Source organism: Lagenorhynchus albirostris, chromosome 12 (assembly GCF_949774975.1).
Source record: "Lagenorhynchus albirostris chromosome 12, mLagAlb1.1, whole genome shotgun sequence".
NCBI classification, from domain to species: Eukaryota; Metazoa; Chordata; class Mammalia; order Artiodactyla; family Delphinidae; genus Lagenorhynchus; species Lagenorhynchus albirostris.
In genome coordinates, this window is record NC_083106.1 from 2,734,225 (window position 1) to 2,750,510 (window position 16,286).

Sequence of the window (16,286 nt, forward strand, 5' to 3'; positions counted from 1 at the left end):
AGCTCTGAGGATTTCAAAAACACACGGTCGCTGCCCAAGTATTGTGCTAACAGTCACCGTTTTTACACAGAATGGTGGTACTTTAGAACTCCGTAAACTAAAGACAACCCTGGAAAAGCCACCCCATCTAATTTGTCTTTGAATGTTACAGAGAGATCATAATGGTTTGCCCACTTCTGATTTGGATCATGAATTAATTGATTACTTTTCGTTAATGTCTCCATCAGTTCAAGAGAGACACTGAAATGATCTCTGCTAGTCTAAGGCCAACTTGTCGTTCAGCTCAGCAGATCTGAACCCGATTTAGAACACACCTGCCTCAGAATCCGGTTTGCAGAGCTGTGAAACATCAAAGTGCACGTAAACATCTTTGCACATCATTTCTGCTCCTGTCTGAACCCCTGAGCCTGCCCAGTCTAGCGCCCCGCCCCAGTCTGGGATCATCAGTCTTTTAATGTTTGATCCCAACAATTAACTTTGGGTTAATTACCCCTTTATTTTGACTCTGTGACTCCTTCCTGGTGCTCTGCCCCATCCAGTGTAGACACGGGCTCTCCATACAGCACTGAGAGGCCGGGGTGCTGGGCAAGGCAGGCACACAGCCTCTCACATTCCTCCGCCGATTGGTTCTTTCACAAACCAGGTAAATAAGTCATTTCTCTTCCTGAGCCTCTGGTTCCTCTCGGGATGACAATGATACACATGGAATTCTGCACTAATAAAATTATTATCTCATTCAGATCCTCACAATACTACAAAGTAGATAAAAGGAGAAATGTTAGATTCACTTATGAAAAGAGGTATATCCCTAAGAATTGCTTTTAGCTGCAAAGTAAAGAACTCTTAAATAATTTAAAATTATTTAACCCAGCTAATTTAATGTTTCAAACTGCAATTATTCTTCTCACATTACAAGCCGTGTTGCAGTAGAGGGTTGTAAGCGTTGGCTGGGCAGCTGAACTATTGCTCTCAAAAGCCCGGATAGGTCTGTCTTCTTCGTTTACCATCCTTAGTGTATTGCCTTTTCATCCTCACACATGGTGCCTTACGATCACAAAATAGCTGCTGCAGCTCCAGGCATCACATTGATGTTGAAGGGAGCACGAGGTGGCTCCTGACCAGAGCCTCCCAGCTCTGTGGGCACAGGGTCCCACGTGTGCCCCCCATACCCCCGGGATCCCGGGGCCCCCCTCACCTCATCATGCATCCTAGGAAACCGGCCCCATCATAACTCATCTTCTGGTCCCTGTGGTTGACGGACTGTGCAGGTCTGGGGCACCACGTCCCTCTGGTGTTTCAGAAATGCCTGCTTTTTAGGCAACTGGGGGAATACTGGGGCTCCGTACTGATGGTCTCAGGCTGACCGTCCACCTTTGGGAGGTAACTAATTAAAGATAGTCCCCCCCAGTTTGACTGAGTGGGAGTGGGAGTGATGGAGAATGGCTCGATGTTTCGTGTAAAATAGGATATGGGGGTCTCTCGCCCTCCACCCTCCTTTTCTCTCCAAGTCTCAACCCTCACCCTCCCTCGAACTATCTTTAGCTCACAACTTGATTCTTTTTTACTTTAATTTGAGCTGAGGATATAATTCTTCTCCCTTCGCCTGTAGCGAACTCCCTGAAATTTCACTGTAATTGGATTTAATGAATTGTGTGAAAATCTCAACTTGTTTTCATTTTATATGGAATTTTCTTTCTGCGGAAAAATTGGACAAAAAGTATCAAGATTTAGAAAAACACAAGTAAGATAATACATAAAATCACAGTCTTGAGGAATAAAATGGTGTATTTATCAGACCCAAGCATGAGGTGAGGGTTTCAGTTTTTACCTAAAGACCTCCCTATGTCGTAAAGCGGCTATAGCCAGAGCAATCTTTTTCTTGCTTTTCCTAATTGCTGTACTTTTTAACCAGTGAGTGCCTGTACAGCTCTTTGTGATATCTTATCCCCCTCCTGTCTTTTCCAATTGTGGTAAAATGCACATGGCAAAAAGTGTATCATCTTAACCATTTTTTAGGGGCACAGGTCAGTAGTCAAGTACATTTGCAGTGTTGGGCAGCGTCAACACCATGCAGCCACAGAACTCTTTTCATCTTGCAGAACTGAAGCTCTGTCCCCATGAAACAAGAAACCCCCATTCGCACTCCCCCAGCCCCTGGCCCCCACCCTTCTGCTTTCTGTCTCTGTGTTTTGACTCCCCTTGGGGCCTCATGTCGGTGGAAGCGTACAGAATTTGGTTTTTCGTGTCTGGCTTATTTCACTTAGCATAATGTCCACAAGATTTATCCGTATTGTAGCAGAGGTCAGAATTTCCCTAATTTTTAAGTTGAATAATATCCCATGGAACGGGTGTACCGCACTGTGCTCATTCGTCCTCCACCCGTGGACATTTGGGTTGACCCACATTTTGGCTGTTGTAAATAACGCTGCTACGAACATGGGTGTGCAAATAGCTCTTCAAGACCCGGAGTTCCAGAAGTGGGAGTTCCTGGATCCTGTGGTAATTCTATTCTTAATTTATTGAGGATCCACCTGACCATCTTCCGCAGGGGCTGTGCCCTCTTCCTAACTGTAGAAACGTTCTGGACCATTTTAGCCTCTCGATCCGGCATGGCGGCCCATGTCTGGAACCATCCACTGTGGTGAAGTGTGAGGACAGAGGAAGCCTCGGCAGGAGGTGCTTTTGCCCCGATCTTTCCATACATCAGTTGAAAATGTCTGTCAAAGCAAAGCACATACTCTTCATCCAAGTAATTCCACTTCTGGGATGTTTCCTAGGACGTAGTCGCACAAGTACCCAGAGACATACGGGATGTTGTTAGTGCAGGAAGGAGAGGAAGAAAGGAGCCCACGTTCCCACCACCGACGGACGGTTCAGGGAAGCGGGGTCCATCTGCCCGGGAGGTGAGGCAGGTCTGCACCACTGGCTCGGAGATGCGTCTCAGCCAGAAACGAAGAGTTAAGGAAAAATAGCAAATGTCCAGAATGATCCTATTTTTAGAAGAGAGGGAGGGAGGTGAGCAAAGAAAATTTCTGGAAACACACAAGTAGCTGTTAGCAGCGAGTGTGGAGGGCCGGGTGGGGAGGTGAGCTTTTCCTTTCACCCCAGACACGTCAATAGTCTGATTCTTTAATCAATAACACACACTCGTTTTATGATGAAAAGCCTAGTTTTGTAAAATTTGGTTTTGAGAGAAACACGGGATATTCAGAGACCCCTGTGTGGTGCAGGAACCCATCCTTGGCCTCGGAGCTGCCCAGACGGGCAGATGGCAAGAGTGTGGACTCGTCGGGGACTTGGGGCCTGGCCTGCCTTCCTGTCGGCAGATACTAAGGGCCCTTTAATTAGGAAGGAGAGGGACGATGTATATGTGACCCAGAAACACACGCACCTTCACCGGTTCCCTGATACTTTCCAGGCTCTGGCGCTGGGGAAACAGTGGAGCAAAACTGTGGCCCTCGTTCTCATGGGGCCTCTAGGATGGTAAAAGATGGGGCACACAAACACCCCTCGGCGGCCATGAGAAAGAGCGGGGGAAGACCTCAAGGGACAGGAGCCGGGGGGCTGCTGGAACGTGGAGGGAGCACAGATGTGAGCGGGGGTGGGAGCTAGCGAGCAGCCCTGAGTGGCAGCACCAAGCAGAGGGGGGGGATCCACCCCCAGCAGGTACTTGCTGGGCGACCTTGAGCAGATGGCTGCCCCTCTCTGTGCCTGCTTTCCCGCCCTGTGAACTGAGGGTGATAGCAGAACCTCTTCAGAGGGTTGTTAGGAAGACGTAAAGAGCTGGACCAGTGCCTGACACGTAGGAAACACTCTAGTGTGTTTGACAAATAAATGCATAAAAAAGCAGAGATAGGGCTTCCCTGGTGGTGCAGTGGTTGAGAGTCCGCCTGCCGATGCAGGGGACGCGGGTTCGTGCCCCGGTCCGGGAAGATCCCACATGCCGCGGAGCGGCTGGGCCCGTGAGCCATGGCCGCTGAGCCTGTGCGTCCGGAGCCTGTGCTCCGCAGCGGGAGAGGCCACAACAGTGAGAGGCCCGCGTACCGCAAAAAAAAAAAAAAAAAAAAGATACTAGCCCAGTGGAGCCCACAGAAGCATGGAAAATGGCCCATCCACGACCAAAGATTGCCCTTCAGATAATTTCTAAAGTGAATTATCATAAAGCTTTCCAGGAGTTATGGACCATCCTGCAGCAGTATTTCATATCCAAGATGTCCAGACTCACATAAGAAGAAATTATAGTCGGAATTATTGCTCACCCAACTTGACCCGGGTCAGCCACTAAATTTAATTGCCTGAAAATCTTTAGCCTTAAGGTGGGGAAATTATGTCGAATAGATTAATCTTGGTCTGCACAGGGAGCTAGACTGGGAGGCTGGGACTCTTCCCCTTCTGATCGCCTTGAGCCTTGTTCTTGACTCCCCCCCGAAAAGTCCACAGGCCATTTGGGGAGTTCGTCAGTATCAGAAGGCCTCACCCAAACCCCGGTTCCTCACGTAGATCTGTGGTTTAACCACGTTACCTTCAAATCAGCCCAGATCTCTGTCTCTTGACACTTGAACTGTGGAAGAGACCTGTCTGTCCAGATTTCCCCTCTTGATCAGGACAGCGGTCATACTGGATCCGGGGCCACCCTGCCCCAGTGTGGCCTCATCCTCTCTAATCACATCTGCGACGACCTCGTTTCCAAGTAAGGTCACGTGCTGAGGTTCTGGGGTTAGGACTTCACTGTCTGAATTTGGAGGATCACAGTTCAGCGCCTCCGAGAGGGTGTCCACAGCATCTGCAGTGGAAGAAACGGCAGAGGTTCTCACTAATCACATCTGCGACGACCTCATTTCCAAGTAAGGTCACGTGCTGAGGTTCTGGGGTTAGGACTTCACCGTCTGAATTTGGAGGATCCCAGTTCAGTGCCTCCGAGAGGGTGTCCATAGCATCTGCAGTGGAAGAAATGGCAGAGGTTCTTCTGCTTGATGTCACACGCTCGGCAGGTGACGAGACCGAGGTCCTCGCCCCAGATCACCTGCCCAAGGCGGCATGGCTGCCGAGGCTAGAGCTGGCCTTTCCCCCCCGTTGTCCCCTTAAGATGCGTTGCTCTCACCCAAAGCGTCCGAGTCTAGGTCTCCAGCCCACCGCTGACTGCAGTGTGCACTGCTCAGTGAGGTGCCCCACGCACCTGTGGCAGGTGCTGGTGACACACAGGTAGAGGATGCTGCCGCGTGGGAAACACAGCCGTGTGGGCAAAAAGTCCAGAAATCTCGGGTAGAGATCCCCCCGCCTTTCCCCTGCAGACCTGAGACACCTGAGGAGCCAGCCAGAGGGAGGCCCCTCCTCTGGGCAGGACGCCGGGGCTGAGGGGCGGGGGCAGGGCCAGGGCGGTGCTGGAGGGACAGACAGATGGGGAAGACAGACAGGCCCCCACCCAGGCCGGGCCTGGCAGGGCCGGGCGGTCAGTGGAGGGCAGGGAGGGAACGGGTGGTGTTCCATGCCGTGAGTGGAGAGATTTTACTCTTGTCAAAAATGGAGTCAAATTTGAGTTTATTTCCACCACGGTGGCGTGTGGACCCGACAGCTGGAAAACTGGATTATTTGGGTTTCGCACTTGATGGAAGCAGGTGCAAAATGCCCGCCCGGCAGGGCTGCCTGGGACCCTTGGGCGGCATCGGCAGGCTTGTGCGTGTGCTGGGGAGGGGGCAGTGGGGGGCGTGAGATCTGGGCCCGAGAAACGTCACAGGCGCAGTTGCAGAAGCGGAGAAGATTAGCACGTGAGAGCATGCGTTCCCCCCAGGCGGCCTGGGTGGGGGGCTGGGAGGGCAGGGCAGGCGGAGCGGCCTGGGCCAGGCCGGGGCTGCGACGTCCCCCGGTCGGGACCCTCGGAAGGACACGGCAGGCGGAGCGCGGCAGTCTTGTTTCTCAGAGGATCGATCGTTCTAGTCGTGAATTAGAGAAAGACCCTCTTGGGGCGTCTCTAGCTCACCCCTGTGAGCATCTGTAACTTAAGTCCTGGACATGATGGACTCCTGGGGGCACACGGGGCAGCGGTTAGAAAGGCGTTAGACGTGCCCGTGAGCATAAAACAGCACAGCCGGTAAACTACTGCTGGTGACTGGAGAACACGTGTGGGCAGGGCCCGTCCACCCGCCCAGGGCTTCTGTTTCTCGTGTTTCCATTTTCCGTTCCAGACTCGATCTCCAGAGGGTGTGCTCTCCTGATCTGACTTCAAACACAGTCCGCTCTGGGCTCCAACCATCTCATTCCAGTCCCGTGGGCATCGCTGTGACCTCTTGTAAAGGGCCAGCCTTTGACGGCTTGGTCAAGGCTGAGCGAACGCCCCAGCCCCTGGCTTGGAGCTGCTGGTCCCAAGCCAGCCCTGAGGGTGCTGCCGGGGCCCCGCCTCAGCCAGCAGGTCCCAGAAGACACAAGCTACGCCAAGCGAAGATTTTAAACAGTAAATGAAATTTCAAGCTGACCGACAATACTTTAAGACTAAAAATGTGTAGATGATCTATAAGTGATTGAGAAGTGGAAAAGCAGACCTGGTGTTCAAATACTGGGTGGTTATGGACTGGCCTTTAGGAGTGTACGGGTCCGGTAGACCAGACCCACACAAAGTATGCAAGGAAAAGAGCCAGACGTGAGTTTATTCTGAACATGCCCAAAAGAATTAGAGAGGGACTCTGTGTGACTCTCAAACGACAAAAACAAATATTTCAACAGAGTCACAAAGGGTCCAGGGATTAAACATTTCCCAAAGCTATCTGTGGACAGGAAGATTCAAGGAAAACATTTTTGACCAATCCCCAAACCTTTTGGGGATGATTTACTGTGAAAGTGGAAGCCCGTTGATGATTAAGCCCAGGAGGAAAGGAACGGGGTCGCCTCGTTAAAAATGTGAGGTGGAAGGGCTGCAGGTACCCAGGGCCGTAGAACAGGTCCCAGCCTCAGGCACAGCGCTGCGTTTTCCAGCCACGTGCCGGTGGAAGACAGTTCCAGTGGGATGCAAAGCTACCCCTCGACCAACGCGGAGAAATCGAGACGGGGGTCCAGATACAGAGGTTCAGAAAGACAGCCCAAAAGCGTTTGGAACAAAAGTAATTAAATGTTCCTACACCAGAGAATAAGCATGAACTCTTGAATCTGCTGCCCCAGTGAACTCTTTCTGCGTATTTGCCAGGCATCGGGGATCTTAATCGAGACTTGCCAAACTGCATGGAGAGAATGCTGCTCTTCGTTCTCCACGTTTCTGTCCATAAGTACCTGTTCTTGTCAATTCTTCGTGAGCCCTCCTCTTGGGGACAGAGTGAGACTTGAGTGCATTTGGTGATGATCCCACAGCAAGTCAGCCGAGACTCAGAGACAGACACAGACACAATCTCTGGACTGTCCCAACTCGGACCTCTGCTCGCTGCCGTTTGTCAAATCTATTAAACAAAAAGGAATTGTCCAGCACAAAGTAGACTCTTTTAACATGTTTCAGGAGAGGATAAATAGAACTAGAATCCAATAATGACCCCATGTGCCCTAGGAAGGTTGACAGAGGCTCTAGAGAACTCTGTGCAGAAATTCTTTCTCTTTTACGTTTTCCACTCTTTGGAACACCTGGAATTTTTGAGTAATAACCAAAGTGTTAATTCGCTCTCGAGTGTTTGTTGAGGCCTCGAAGCACGAACGTGGTGCAAAATCTCACTGCAGTGGAAGAACGAAGATGCAGACAAAAATGTTTTGAGTAGGCGCCCGAGACAGCCCAGCTGGAACCAGCAAACAACTGTAGCTACACCAACACCCGTATTTCCTTTCTGTTTTACTTCATTTTGATTCTTGCAGAGCATTCTTGCAAATGACGAATGAGCATGAAATGCAGTGGGTACAAAATGCAAAGTAGATGTTTCAAAGTCACACAGTCAGTGAGTCGCTGTACAGGTGCCTCTCCCTGGGCTCAGCGTGTGAGCACCAGCCTGCCACCTTCGACTAACCCACAGAGCTTCTGGCAACGCAACCCGCGTTCACCAAAAAGAGCGGGAAGAGGTACAAATCAGAGGCGGTTTTTCGTTTCTCTTTAATCGTCGTGGCCAGAAGGCTTTTTCAGTCCCGAGCTCTGGTCTCCATCAAAGGAGGGCTGCACGCTGGTGGGCGCGAAGCCAGACTGTTCATTCTCGACATCTTGTTCCAGCAGCTGCTTGGGCACCTGTGGAGGGCCTCTAGCTGGGGATGCCCAGGCTGAGACCAGATCTCCGGACTCAGGTCAGGGGTTTACACAGCAAGGGATGGACACGGACATCTGGAGGGTCCTCAGCGTGAGGTCCTCAATAAAACTGTTTCTCTCTACTCATAACAACACTCCTGACACCAGACGTGTGGGGTTTTCCACACCAACTGATCCTCCACTTCTCTGCAGACACCAACTGTGTGTCCTACGGTTCAGCTCAGTTCCGGCACTGACCACCCAGAGTTATCTCGGACCCCAGGGTCAAGGTCACTCCCACCAGACACCCCATCTCCGATGCCAGTGCCAAGTGCCAGGTTGTCCATGTGCTTCCGGCCCACCAGCTGTAAACCCAGGGTTCCCAAGACCCCCTCCTCAGCTGTGAGAATTCACGAGAACAGACCACAGAACTCAGGAAAGTGCTTTAGTGAGTTACTGTTACCAATGTATTACAGAGGATGTTCTACAAGATCAGATGAACTGCCAGATGAAGAGGTGCATAGGGCGAGGTCCAGAAGGGTCCCCAGCCCAGCCGCTTCTGTCCCTTTGGGGTTTGGGGGGAGCCACCCTCCTGGTTGTTCACCAGCCCAGAAACTCCCCTAACCCTGGTGTTCGGGTTTTGTTGGAGGTTCCATTATGTAGGTGTGATTGATTCAATCCCTGGCCGTTGGCGACTGGACTCAGTCTCGGCCCTTCTCTGCTCCCTGCGGTTGGGGCGTGTGGGCGAGTTCATCAGACGTGGATGAAAGTTCCAGGCCTCGTCACGGGGTTGGCTCCATCTGTAGGGTCTTTCCACAAGTCACCGCATTAAGACAAATTCAGGTGTGCTTGAGAGGGGCTTATTATGAATAACAAGAGATGCCTCTTTCGTGCCTGGAGCCATTCCAGGAGCCAGTGACCAAAGCCAGACATCAAAACAGGAGATGCGGGCTTCCCTGGTGGCGCAGTGGTTGAGAGTCCGCCTGCCGACGCAGGGGACGCGGGTTCGTGCCCCGGTCCAGGAGGATCCCACATGCCGCGGAGCGGCTGGGCCCGTGAGCCATGGCCGCTGAGCCTGCGCATCCGGAGCCTGTGCTCCGCAACAGGAGAGGCCACAGCAGTGAGTGGCCTGCGTACCGCCAAAAAAAAAAAAAAACAGGAGATGCTTCCATCATTCTTACCACTCAGGAAATTACGAGCGTCTTAGGAGCTCTGGCCAGGAGCCCGAGACAAAGACCAAAATATGTATTTCTTATTATATCCTAATGTCTCAGGAGAAAGGCCAAATTGGATACACACGTCGGGGTGGGGTTCTGGGACGGGGAGCGGAATCTGTCTTCCGGTTCTGCTCCTAAACTCCGGTTTGGTCCTGGGCACGTTACCCAGCCTCCTTCAGGCTGGTTCCTTATCTAGAGAGTAGGGATGGTGCCCAGGGCACTGGGTGTTGGCGGCATTTAGCGGGGGAAACGCCTGTGGTGTGTCAGCCCCGCAGCACTTCCCCGTGTCCCTAGAGGGGGAAATTCCGGGGCTGACAGCTTCCTCCCCTTGTTCGTCCATTTGCGTACCAAAGTGACAATCACCAGGTCACCGAGTCCAGCGTGGTGACAAGGCCAGGGGCTCCTCTTTCCCAGGGTGCTGGCCTGGCCAGGCTTCCCCAGGGAGTGGGAGCTAGCTGGGCCCTCGTCCACCTAGAGGTGACCCCGATGCCACGGGCAGCTTCGTGCCTCCTTTTCTGCCCATGTCACGGCTTTGACCAGGAAACAGGGCTGGAGATGACAACAGGAACCATGAGCCCACAGCGGGCTGTGTCTCCCGGGACCCCTGGCGTCCGGGGAGAGGGTCCTCCCGCTTCTCAGGCTGGACGGCGAGGCCGGGCAGGGGGCTCCGCGGTGACCACGGCGGCTCGGGGGGCCTCGCACTGTCCTCCACGCCTTCCTGCTTCCGGCCTCCCAGCTGCCTGCCTCCCTCCCGGGGATGAGGGGGGCGGCTCAGCCTAGTGGGGCAGACGCGGGCCGAGCCTCTGAACGGGGCGGGGCTGGGCCCCAGCGCTCGGGGTGCAGAACCGGGAAGCCTGTGTGGGCCTCACGCACGACCTGGTCGATTGAGACGCAGGACCTGTTTCCCCAGACAAAGCCGGAGCAGGAGTCGCCTGGCACGAGGCTGCCTGCCACCCCTTCCTGCATCTGCGCTGCTCCCCAGCCCCTCCCTGACTCACCTTCCCATCCTGGAGAAAACGCAGACCTCGTGGGGCCTTAGGGCTTGGCTGTTTGATTTTTGGTTTGGGTTTTTTTTTTTAATTAATAGAGTTATTTTTAGAGCCATTTTAAGTTTGCAGAAAAAATGGAAGAGAAGGTACAGCGAGTCCCACATGCTCCGTCACCCCCTGCACGCAGTGTCCCCTGGCGTCAGCTTTTGCTGATTTGATGCGCTTGTTAGAAGTGGTGAAGCAGTATCGGCACGTCGTTACTACCTGAAACCCGCGGTTCACATCAGGGTTCACTCTGGGAGGGGCAGCTGCGGGCTTCAGCAAGTGCATGACGACATGTGTCTACCATTAGGTGTCCGAAGTCCTCTGCATGCCCTCACCCATCCCTCCTCCCTTGGGGCTCAGGATTTCACATAAGCAACAAGCCAGGGAGAGATTAGGCAGAAGGAGCCGGCGAAGCAGCACTGTTTGTACACAGTGTCCAGGTGACAAGAAACCTCTGTCTCGCGCAGGCCCAGGTGGACACAGGCCACCTCCGTCTCTCTCCAGGTTCCCGTCCTGCTAGAAACGGCCTCTCCAGGCCCTGGCTTCCTTCCCCTTCCCTGTAAGCCCCAGAGCAGCCGTACAAGGCTCTCTGCACTGTAGTCTCCACCCTGCCCTCACCGGCGTTTTCTCATCCTCTGGAAGGCCCGGCCTGATGCTGGGTCTGATGGAGGCTGGGATGGGCCTCCGCTTCCTTGCCCAGATGCCCGGGCGTCCCCACACTTGCAGCAGGAGGTTCTAGCCTGCCCGCCCCCCTCTCTGCCACCTCACCTGGTCACAGCTATGCAGGGCTGAGTGGTGGCCTCTATGGGCTGTGAGGGGGCAGCTGGCAGGAGAGGTCGCAGCTGGGGGTTCCTTCCCCCTGGAGGGCGTCAGGACCCCAGCCCCCTCCCTGCTGCGTCAGAACTGCAGTCACGGGTTTGCTCTGATGCTCATCTCTGCTCTGTGGTCACGGCAGGTGCTGGCCTGGACGGCGTGGAGGAGATCAAGCGCCACCCTTTCTTTGTCACCATCGACTGGAACGTAAGTTGCAGGCCAGGGTCCCGACTGCACAGAAAGCACAGGGAGGTGGGGCGGGGGAGTCGACAGCTGCTGGGTGCAAACCCGAGGTCAGTATAGACCCGTCACCTGGGGGAGCACGCTCCCTCGGGGGTTCTGAACGCGCAGGCATTTCCCCGGCGCAGACCAGGGACCGCCACCCCTTCCCTGCGGCTCCAGGCCTGGAGCCCCTTCCACACTTTCCCTGTCAGAGACCGGCCGGCCTAAGGGGCCCTGCAGCCGGGCCACCTCCCTGAGGGCAGAGCAGAGGCCACCCTGGGCCCAGCAGAAGGCTGAAGGGGCCCCTCGGCCGCTCCCGGGCTGCACAGAGCTTTCAGTTTGGGGCCTCTGGGCGCCCAGATTCGGTGCTGCTCCCTGCCTCTAACGGGATCACGCCGCAGTCAGCAGTCCCGTAGATGCTGCTGCAGAAAAGCATTGTCCCGACCAGAAAAGACAAAGCCGTTCGGGACGCTTGTTAAAGACACAAAGAAGACTTCGCTCGGGGGGCTGTCGAGATGGCGTGGGGACCACTGCAGGCGGGTAGGGGGTCCAGCCGTCGGGAGAGAGATGGGGCTCAACTCCGAATACAACAAGGAAGGAGGGGGCGTGTCAGGGGCCAGAAAGGGACTGAGAGGAAGCACCAGGGTAAGGGGCCTCCGGCTAAACCCGCCGACCAGGATTCTTGCTGAGCCGGGTCAGGGTCAGGCCTGCTGGGGAGAGCTCAGGGGCCCGGGCAGGTCGGGTCAGAGCCAGGGGACGTCGCCGGCTCCGCACTGCCGGATGGATGTGGACTGCGCCCCCCCGCCCCCACCAAGGAGGACCCCGGGTCCAGCGCTCCCAGCCGCCCGACTGGACGCGGCGTGGAGCTGGACGCCGGCTCAGAAGTTCCCGACTCTCACCTCCCCGGCGCCCGGCTGCTGGCTCTGCAGGGGAGGGTCAGGGCGGGCGACTCCCGGCGCGCCAGCCGACCACCGGGCCAGGCTCCCCGTCTGGAGGCGGCAGGCCTCCTCTGGGAGCAGGTCCTTGGTCCTTTCCCACTGGGTAAGCACAGCTCTTAGCTGTGGGGTTTTCTTTTCCTGAGCTAAGATTGGACCAGAATGTTTACAAAGGGAAAGTCTCTCTATGCTGCAGAGGGCAGTGCCCGTGTCTGCCCGCCCCCCTCCCCGCGGAGTGTGGGGTGTCCGCGGCCTCGGGAAGGGGTGGCGCCTCGGCTCCGGTGGGTGGGCAGGCCCCGCCCCAGGTCTCACCTCTGGGGACATTTTCGCACAAACGGCACGTAAAACCCGCTGCTCGCCGAGCTTCCCAGCCTCACCCCTGCAGCCTCTCCTCCGCTCCCCACCTCGGCCCAGGAAGCACTCCGACTGGCAGCAGTTTGCTAACCTACTGTTAGATGCCGGTGGTAGAATATGTGCACACACTTAGACTCGGTGTCAGAGGTAAGAGTAGAGAGAAACCTGGTGATGTGAGGCGCCTGGGAAATAGGGACAGCATCGCTGGGGCAGGGGCTGCAGTGGGAAGGGACCAGCACAGAAGGGGAAGGAGGGGGTCCCGGCGGCCACACCGCTCAACACTAGAGCCTGGCTGGAAGGGGGGCCGTGGGCAGGTGCTGGGGAGATGCTCACCCCAGGACGGCGCCAAAGAAGGGGCTTGTCACGGGGGGATCCAAGTTAGCTTCGTGAGGTGCGTGGGATTTTCACAGCGCAGTGGCCCTGGAACGCTGCAGGCCGGGTTCCCGTGTGTTCCAGAAAGCCCAGGTCTGCGTGAGCTCTGAGCACGAGCTGAGGCGCCCGGCCATTTAGAGCAGCCCTGGTGCACGGCTGGGCCTGGCTCTGTGGTTGGCGCAAAGCCCCTGGCTTCCTGTACCAAGAAGGTGGTACTTCTGCGTCATGTCAGAGCAATCAGGCTGGAGTTAGGTTGGGAAGTTTCTTCCGTTGCTTTTAGCGTTTCGTTTCATTTCTTGTTGGTTTGGTTTGGTTTTTGAGAGAGACCCTTCTGACGCACTCAAGACAGCCTTACCTCCTGTCATTTCCATTCCCCGAGGATGACCAGGCAGGGCCAGAGGCGTGCGAGGATCCCATTGCATCCCTCGCTCTGGATGAAGCAGCCAGAGATAGGGAGGACTGAGACCACTTTTGTGCGCGTTGGTGTATTTAATGACTACTTGGGGCTCGCCCGTGTCAAGGTGAGCAGGTGTCCGGGACATAACGATGCAAAGACACAGCTGTCCTCAAGCTGCTTCAGGTCCCGGGGGTGCAGGCATGCCGTCATCCAGCCGCGGAAGACGCATGCGGTGGGGCTGTCCCGTCTGGGAGGGGGTGACGCCGCAGAGATTTGAGGAGGATTGTCAAGGGGGGGAGGGAGTTCTCCCAGCAAAGATCTCCTGGGACCGCAGCCTCGCTCCAGCCGCTCGGGCCCTTCCCGGGATGATGAGCTGTCGTCCTCTCCAGCCCCGACACGAGCTGGTCAGCCCCGTAGGGGCCGCTGGGTCCTGGCCAGTGACCGGCCCCGGCTTTAGAAGGACGTGCACGGGGTAGATTTGTCCAGATGTGCTTGTTCTGCTTTCGGCAGCTTAGATAACTGGAAACCACAGGGGAGGGAGACGCATTTGCAAAAACCGTTAGTACCAACGGGCCTTCCCACTGCCAGGCAGATGCTCAGAGGGACAGTGACAAGGCATCTCCTTGACTATCCGACTCTACCCCAGAGCCGGCCTCAGGATCCAGCCTGGGACATATAAGGATGTGACTTCACCTCTGCTTCCTTCTGTGACCCAGAACTGCCAGCAGAAGTTTCTGGTTTTTTTAAGTAAATACCTGTCGTCCAGCGCTTCTCCCTGGGGTGTTCGGGTTTCCTGCTGGGGCAGAGGGGGGCACTGCCCCGTTTGTCCTGCTCTGCCATCACCTTGTCCTCAGAGCCTAGCAATTAGCACCTGCCCAGGAGGCATCCTCCCTGAAAGCTCGCTCCCTGTGATAAGAGAAATGAAAAATTACAAGTTAATTATAGACTGAAAGCCTCTGCAGCCGGTGATGGGAGAGTCAGGCACAGAAGCTGCGTTTACTTTTCCCCTGTGGCTGGAGCGGTGCCGAGAACACAAAAATGAGCACAGACCCCAAATAAGCTTCGTCCAAGTTAATCACCCCGGGCCCCGTGAGCCGGGCTCCCCTCACAGTGGGAATAACGCTTCCACAGCCAAGGCCCGCCCTGGAACTATGATGACTCTTTCTTCCAGTCACTTTTATTAACGCTGGGAGTGTGCTTGTACTGTTCTTTTTACTTTCTGAAACCCTTCCAAGCACATCACCGGTTGGTGGGTGTGAGATGGGAGGGATTCCCCGGGGGGAACTGAACCCAAGGCAGTGAGAGGAGTGCACCCCGTCCCTGGGCGACCTGGCATCATGTGCAGAGCCCCCAGATCGCCGGCCGTGTGGGCTGGCAGGAGGAGAGTGGGGCTCCGGGCCGCAGAGGGGGGACCCCTCCGGTTTGGGTCCCGGGAGCTACCCGCTGCTGCTTGGCATCTCACCGTGCGTGGGCCCCTTCCATGGCCCACTGGAAGATTGCTGTCGATCTACTTCCATGTTAAGTACACCAGGAGAACTCACCCTTCCAAGGAGCCAACAGGTGTCTGTTCAAAGACTTAATCGCCCTTTGGCTCGGGGGTTTTGTAAATCCAGATACTGGGGTTGGAGCAGCTCACGGTGGGGTCACCAGTGGAAGCAGAGCTCTGCACCTCGTGGACCAGACGCCCCAGATCTGCCCACGGCATGCTGCAGTCATTGAAATTCTTCCTGTTCCTCCTCCTGTCCTGCCGTCGCTCTGCATCTGGATCTGCATCATTTCTGCGTTGCTATTTCAGGAATCATCTCTAACGGTGCCCTTTGCCTAATTGGAGCGTGTTGATTTTGAAATGCCCGGAGCCAAAAGTGCCGGCAGAAAACAGACGTTAGGTCTGTGACCCTGAACTAGAATCAGTCTTCTCTTCATTATCTCTTCAGTTGCTATTTTTATTTTGCTTCCCCTGTCCTTCCCGAGTCACCTGAAGGTCTTTTAGGTATAAGTAGAATTCGAACGCACCTGCAAAGAGCATCCCAGCCTGTACACGTGCGATGTGAAATCCGTTCCAGCGTTGCTACAACTTGCAACTTGAGATCATCATCCTGAGATCCTGGGACAAATGCCACGATTTAAAGTGCTGCCTGGTGCATTTGGTCATGAGATCCCACTTTCTTTCCATCAGTGTGGGGTAAATTGTTCCAGAGGCTCAGAAAGGGGAATCTAGGTCAGAACTATGCCTGCGTCTCATCAAGCTCAAAGTCCACAGAATACATCTGCCTGTTCATTCTCCATTTGACCCCGTGCACAGCAGCGGACATTACAGAATGAGAAGCAAGGTCACCTTTTCCCTAAATCCTCAAACCCACTCCTAGGTTTGGACACCTGGAAAGAAAGAAAAAACATGTATAAGAATAACACATATTAGCACTTTCCAAAATGTTTATCCAGTAACAGGAAGACATTGGCAGGCCTTTAAGACTGCAGCAAACACAAGGGTGTATCCGAAGGGCAGGGTGACCAAACACCCCAGGTGGCCTACACAGCTCTTTGCTGCCCACTTCAAACCAGGATGAAACCGCAACAACCTCCGGAGACAGAGAGGGTGGAGGTCTGGGGGCCGGTGGGCAGGTGACGCTCACAGGCTCTGTCTCTGCAGGCACCAGTGTCGGGGTGAAGAGGGGTCTTCGAGAGGACTTCCTGCTGCCCTCCTGCAAGCCTTGGGAAGCTTTCTTCCACGCTGTGCCTCGGGCCAGTCAGGCTCTCCGT

General features: G+C 55.0%; 1 protein-coding gene across 4 annotated transcripts in view; it reads left to right on the forward strand.

Annotated features, from left to right (window-relative positions):
• RPS6KA2 (ribosomal protein S6 kinase A2) overlaps positions 1–16,286 on the forward strand; it is a 221,440-nt gene that overhangs the window by 171,391 nt on the left and 33,763 nt on the right. For all 4 annotated transcript variants that reach the window (XM_060168304.1, XM_060168303.1, XM_060168305.1 and 1 more), the window contains one exon: positions 11,389–11,453. In XM_060168304.1, coding sequence (XP_060024287.1) covers positions 11,389–11,453 — 65 coding nt within the window. The remainder of the gene's footprint in view (positions 1–11,388; positions 11,454–16,286) is intronic.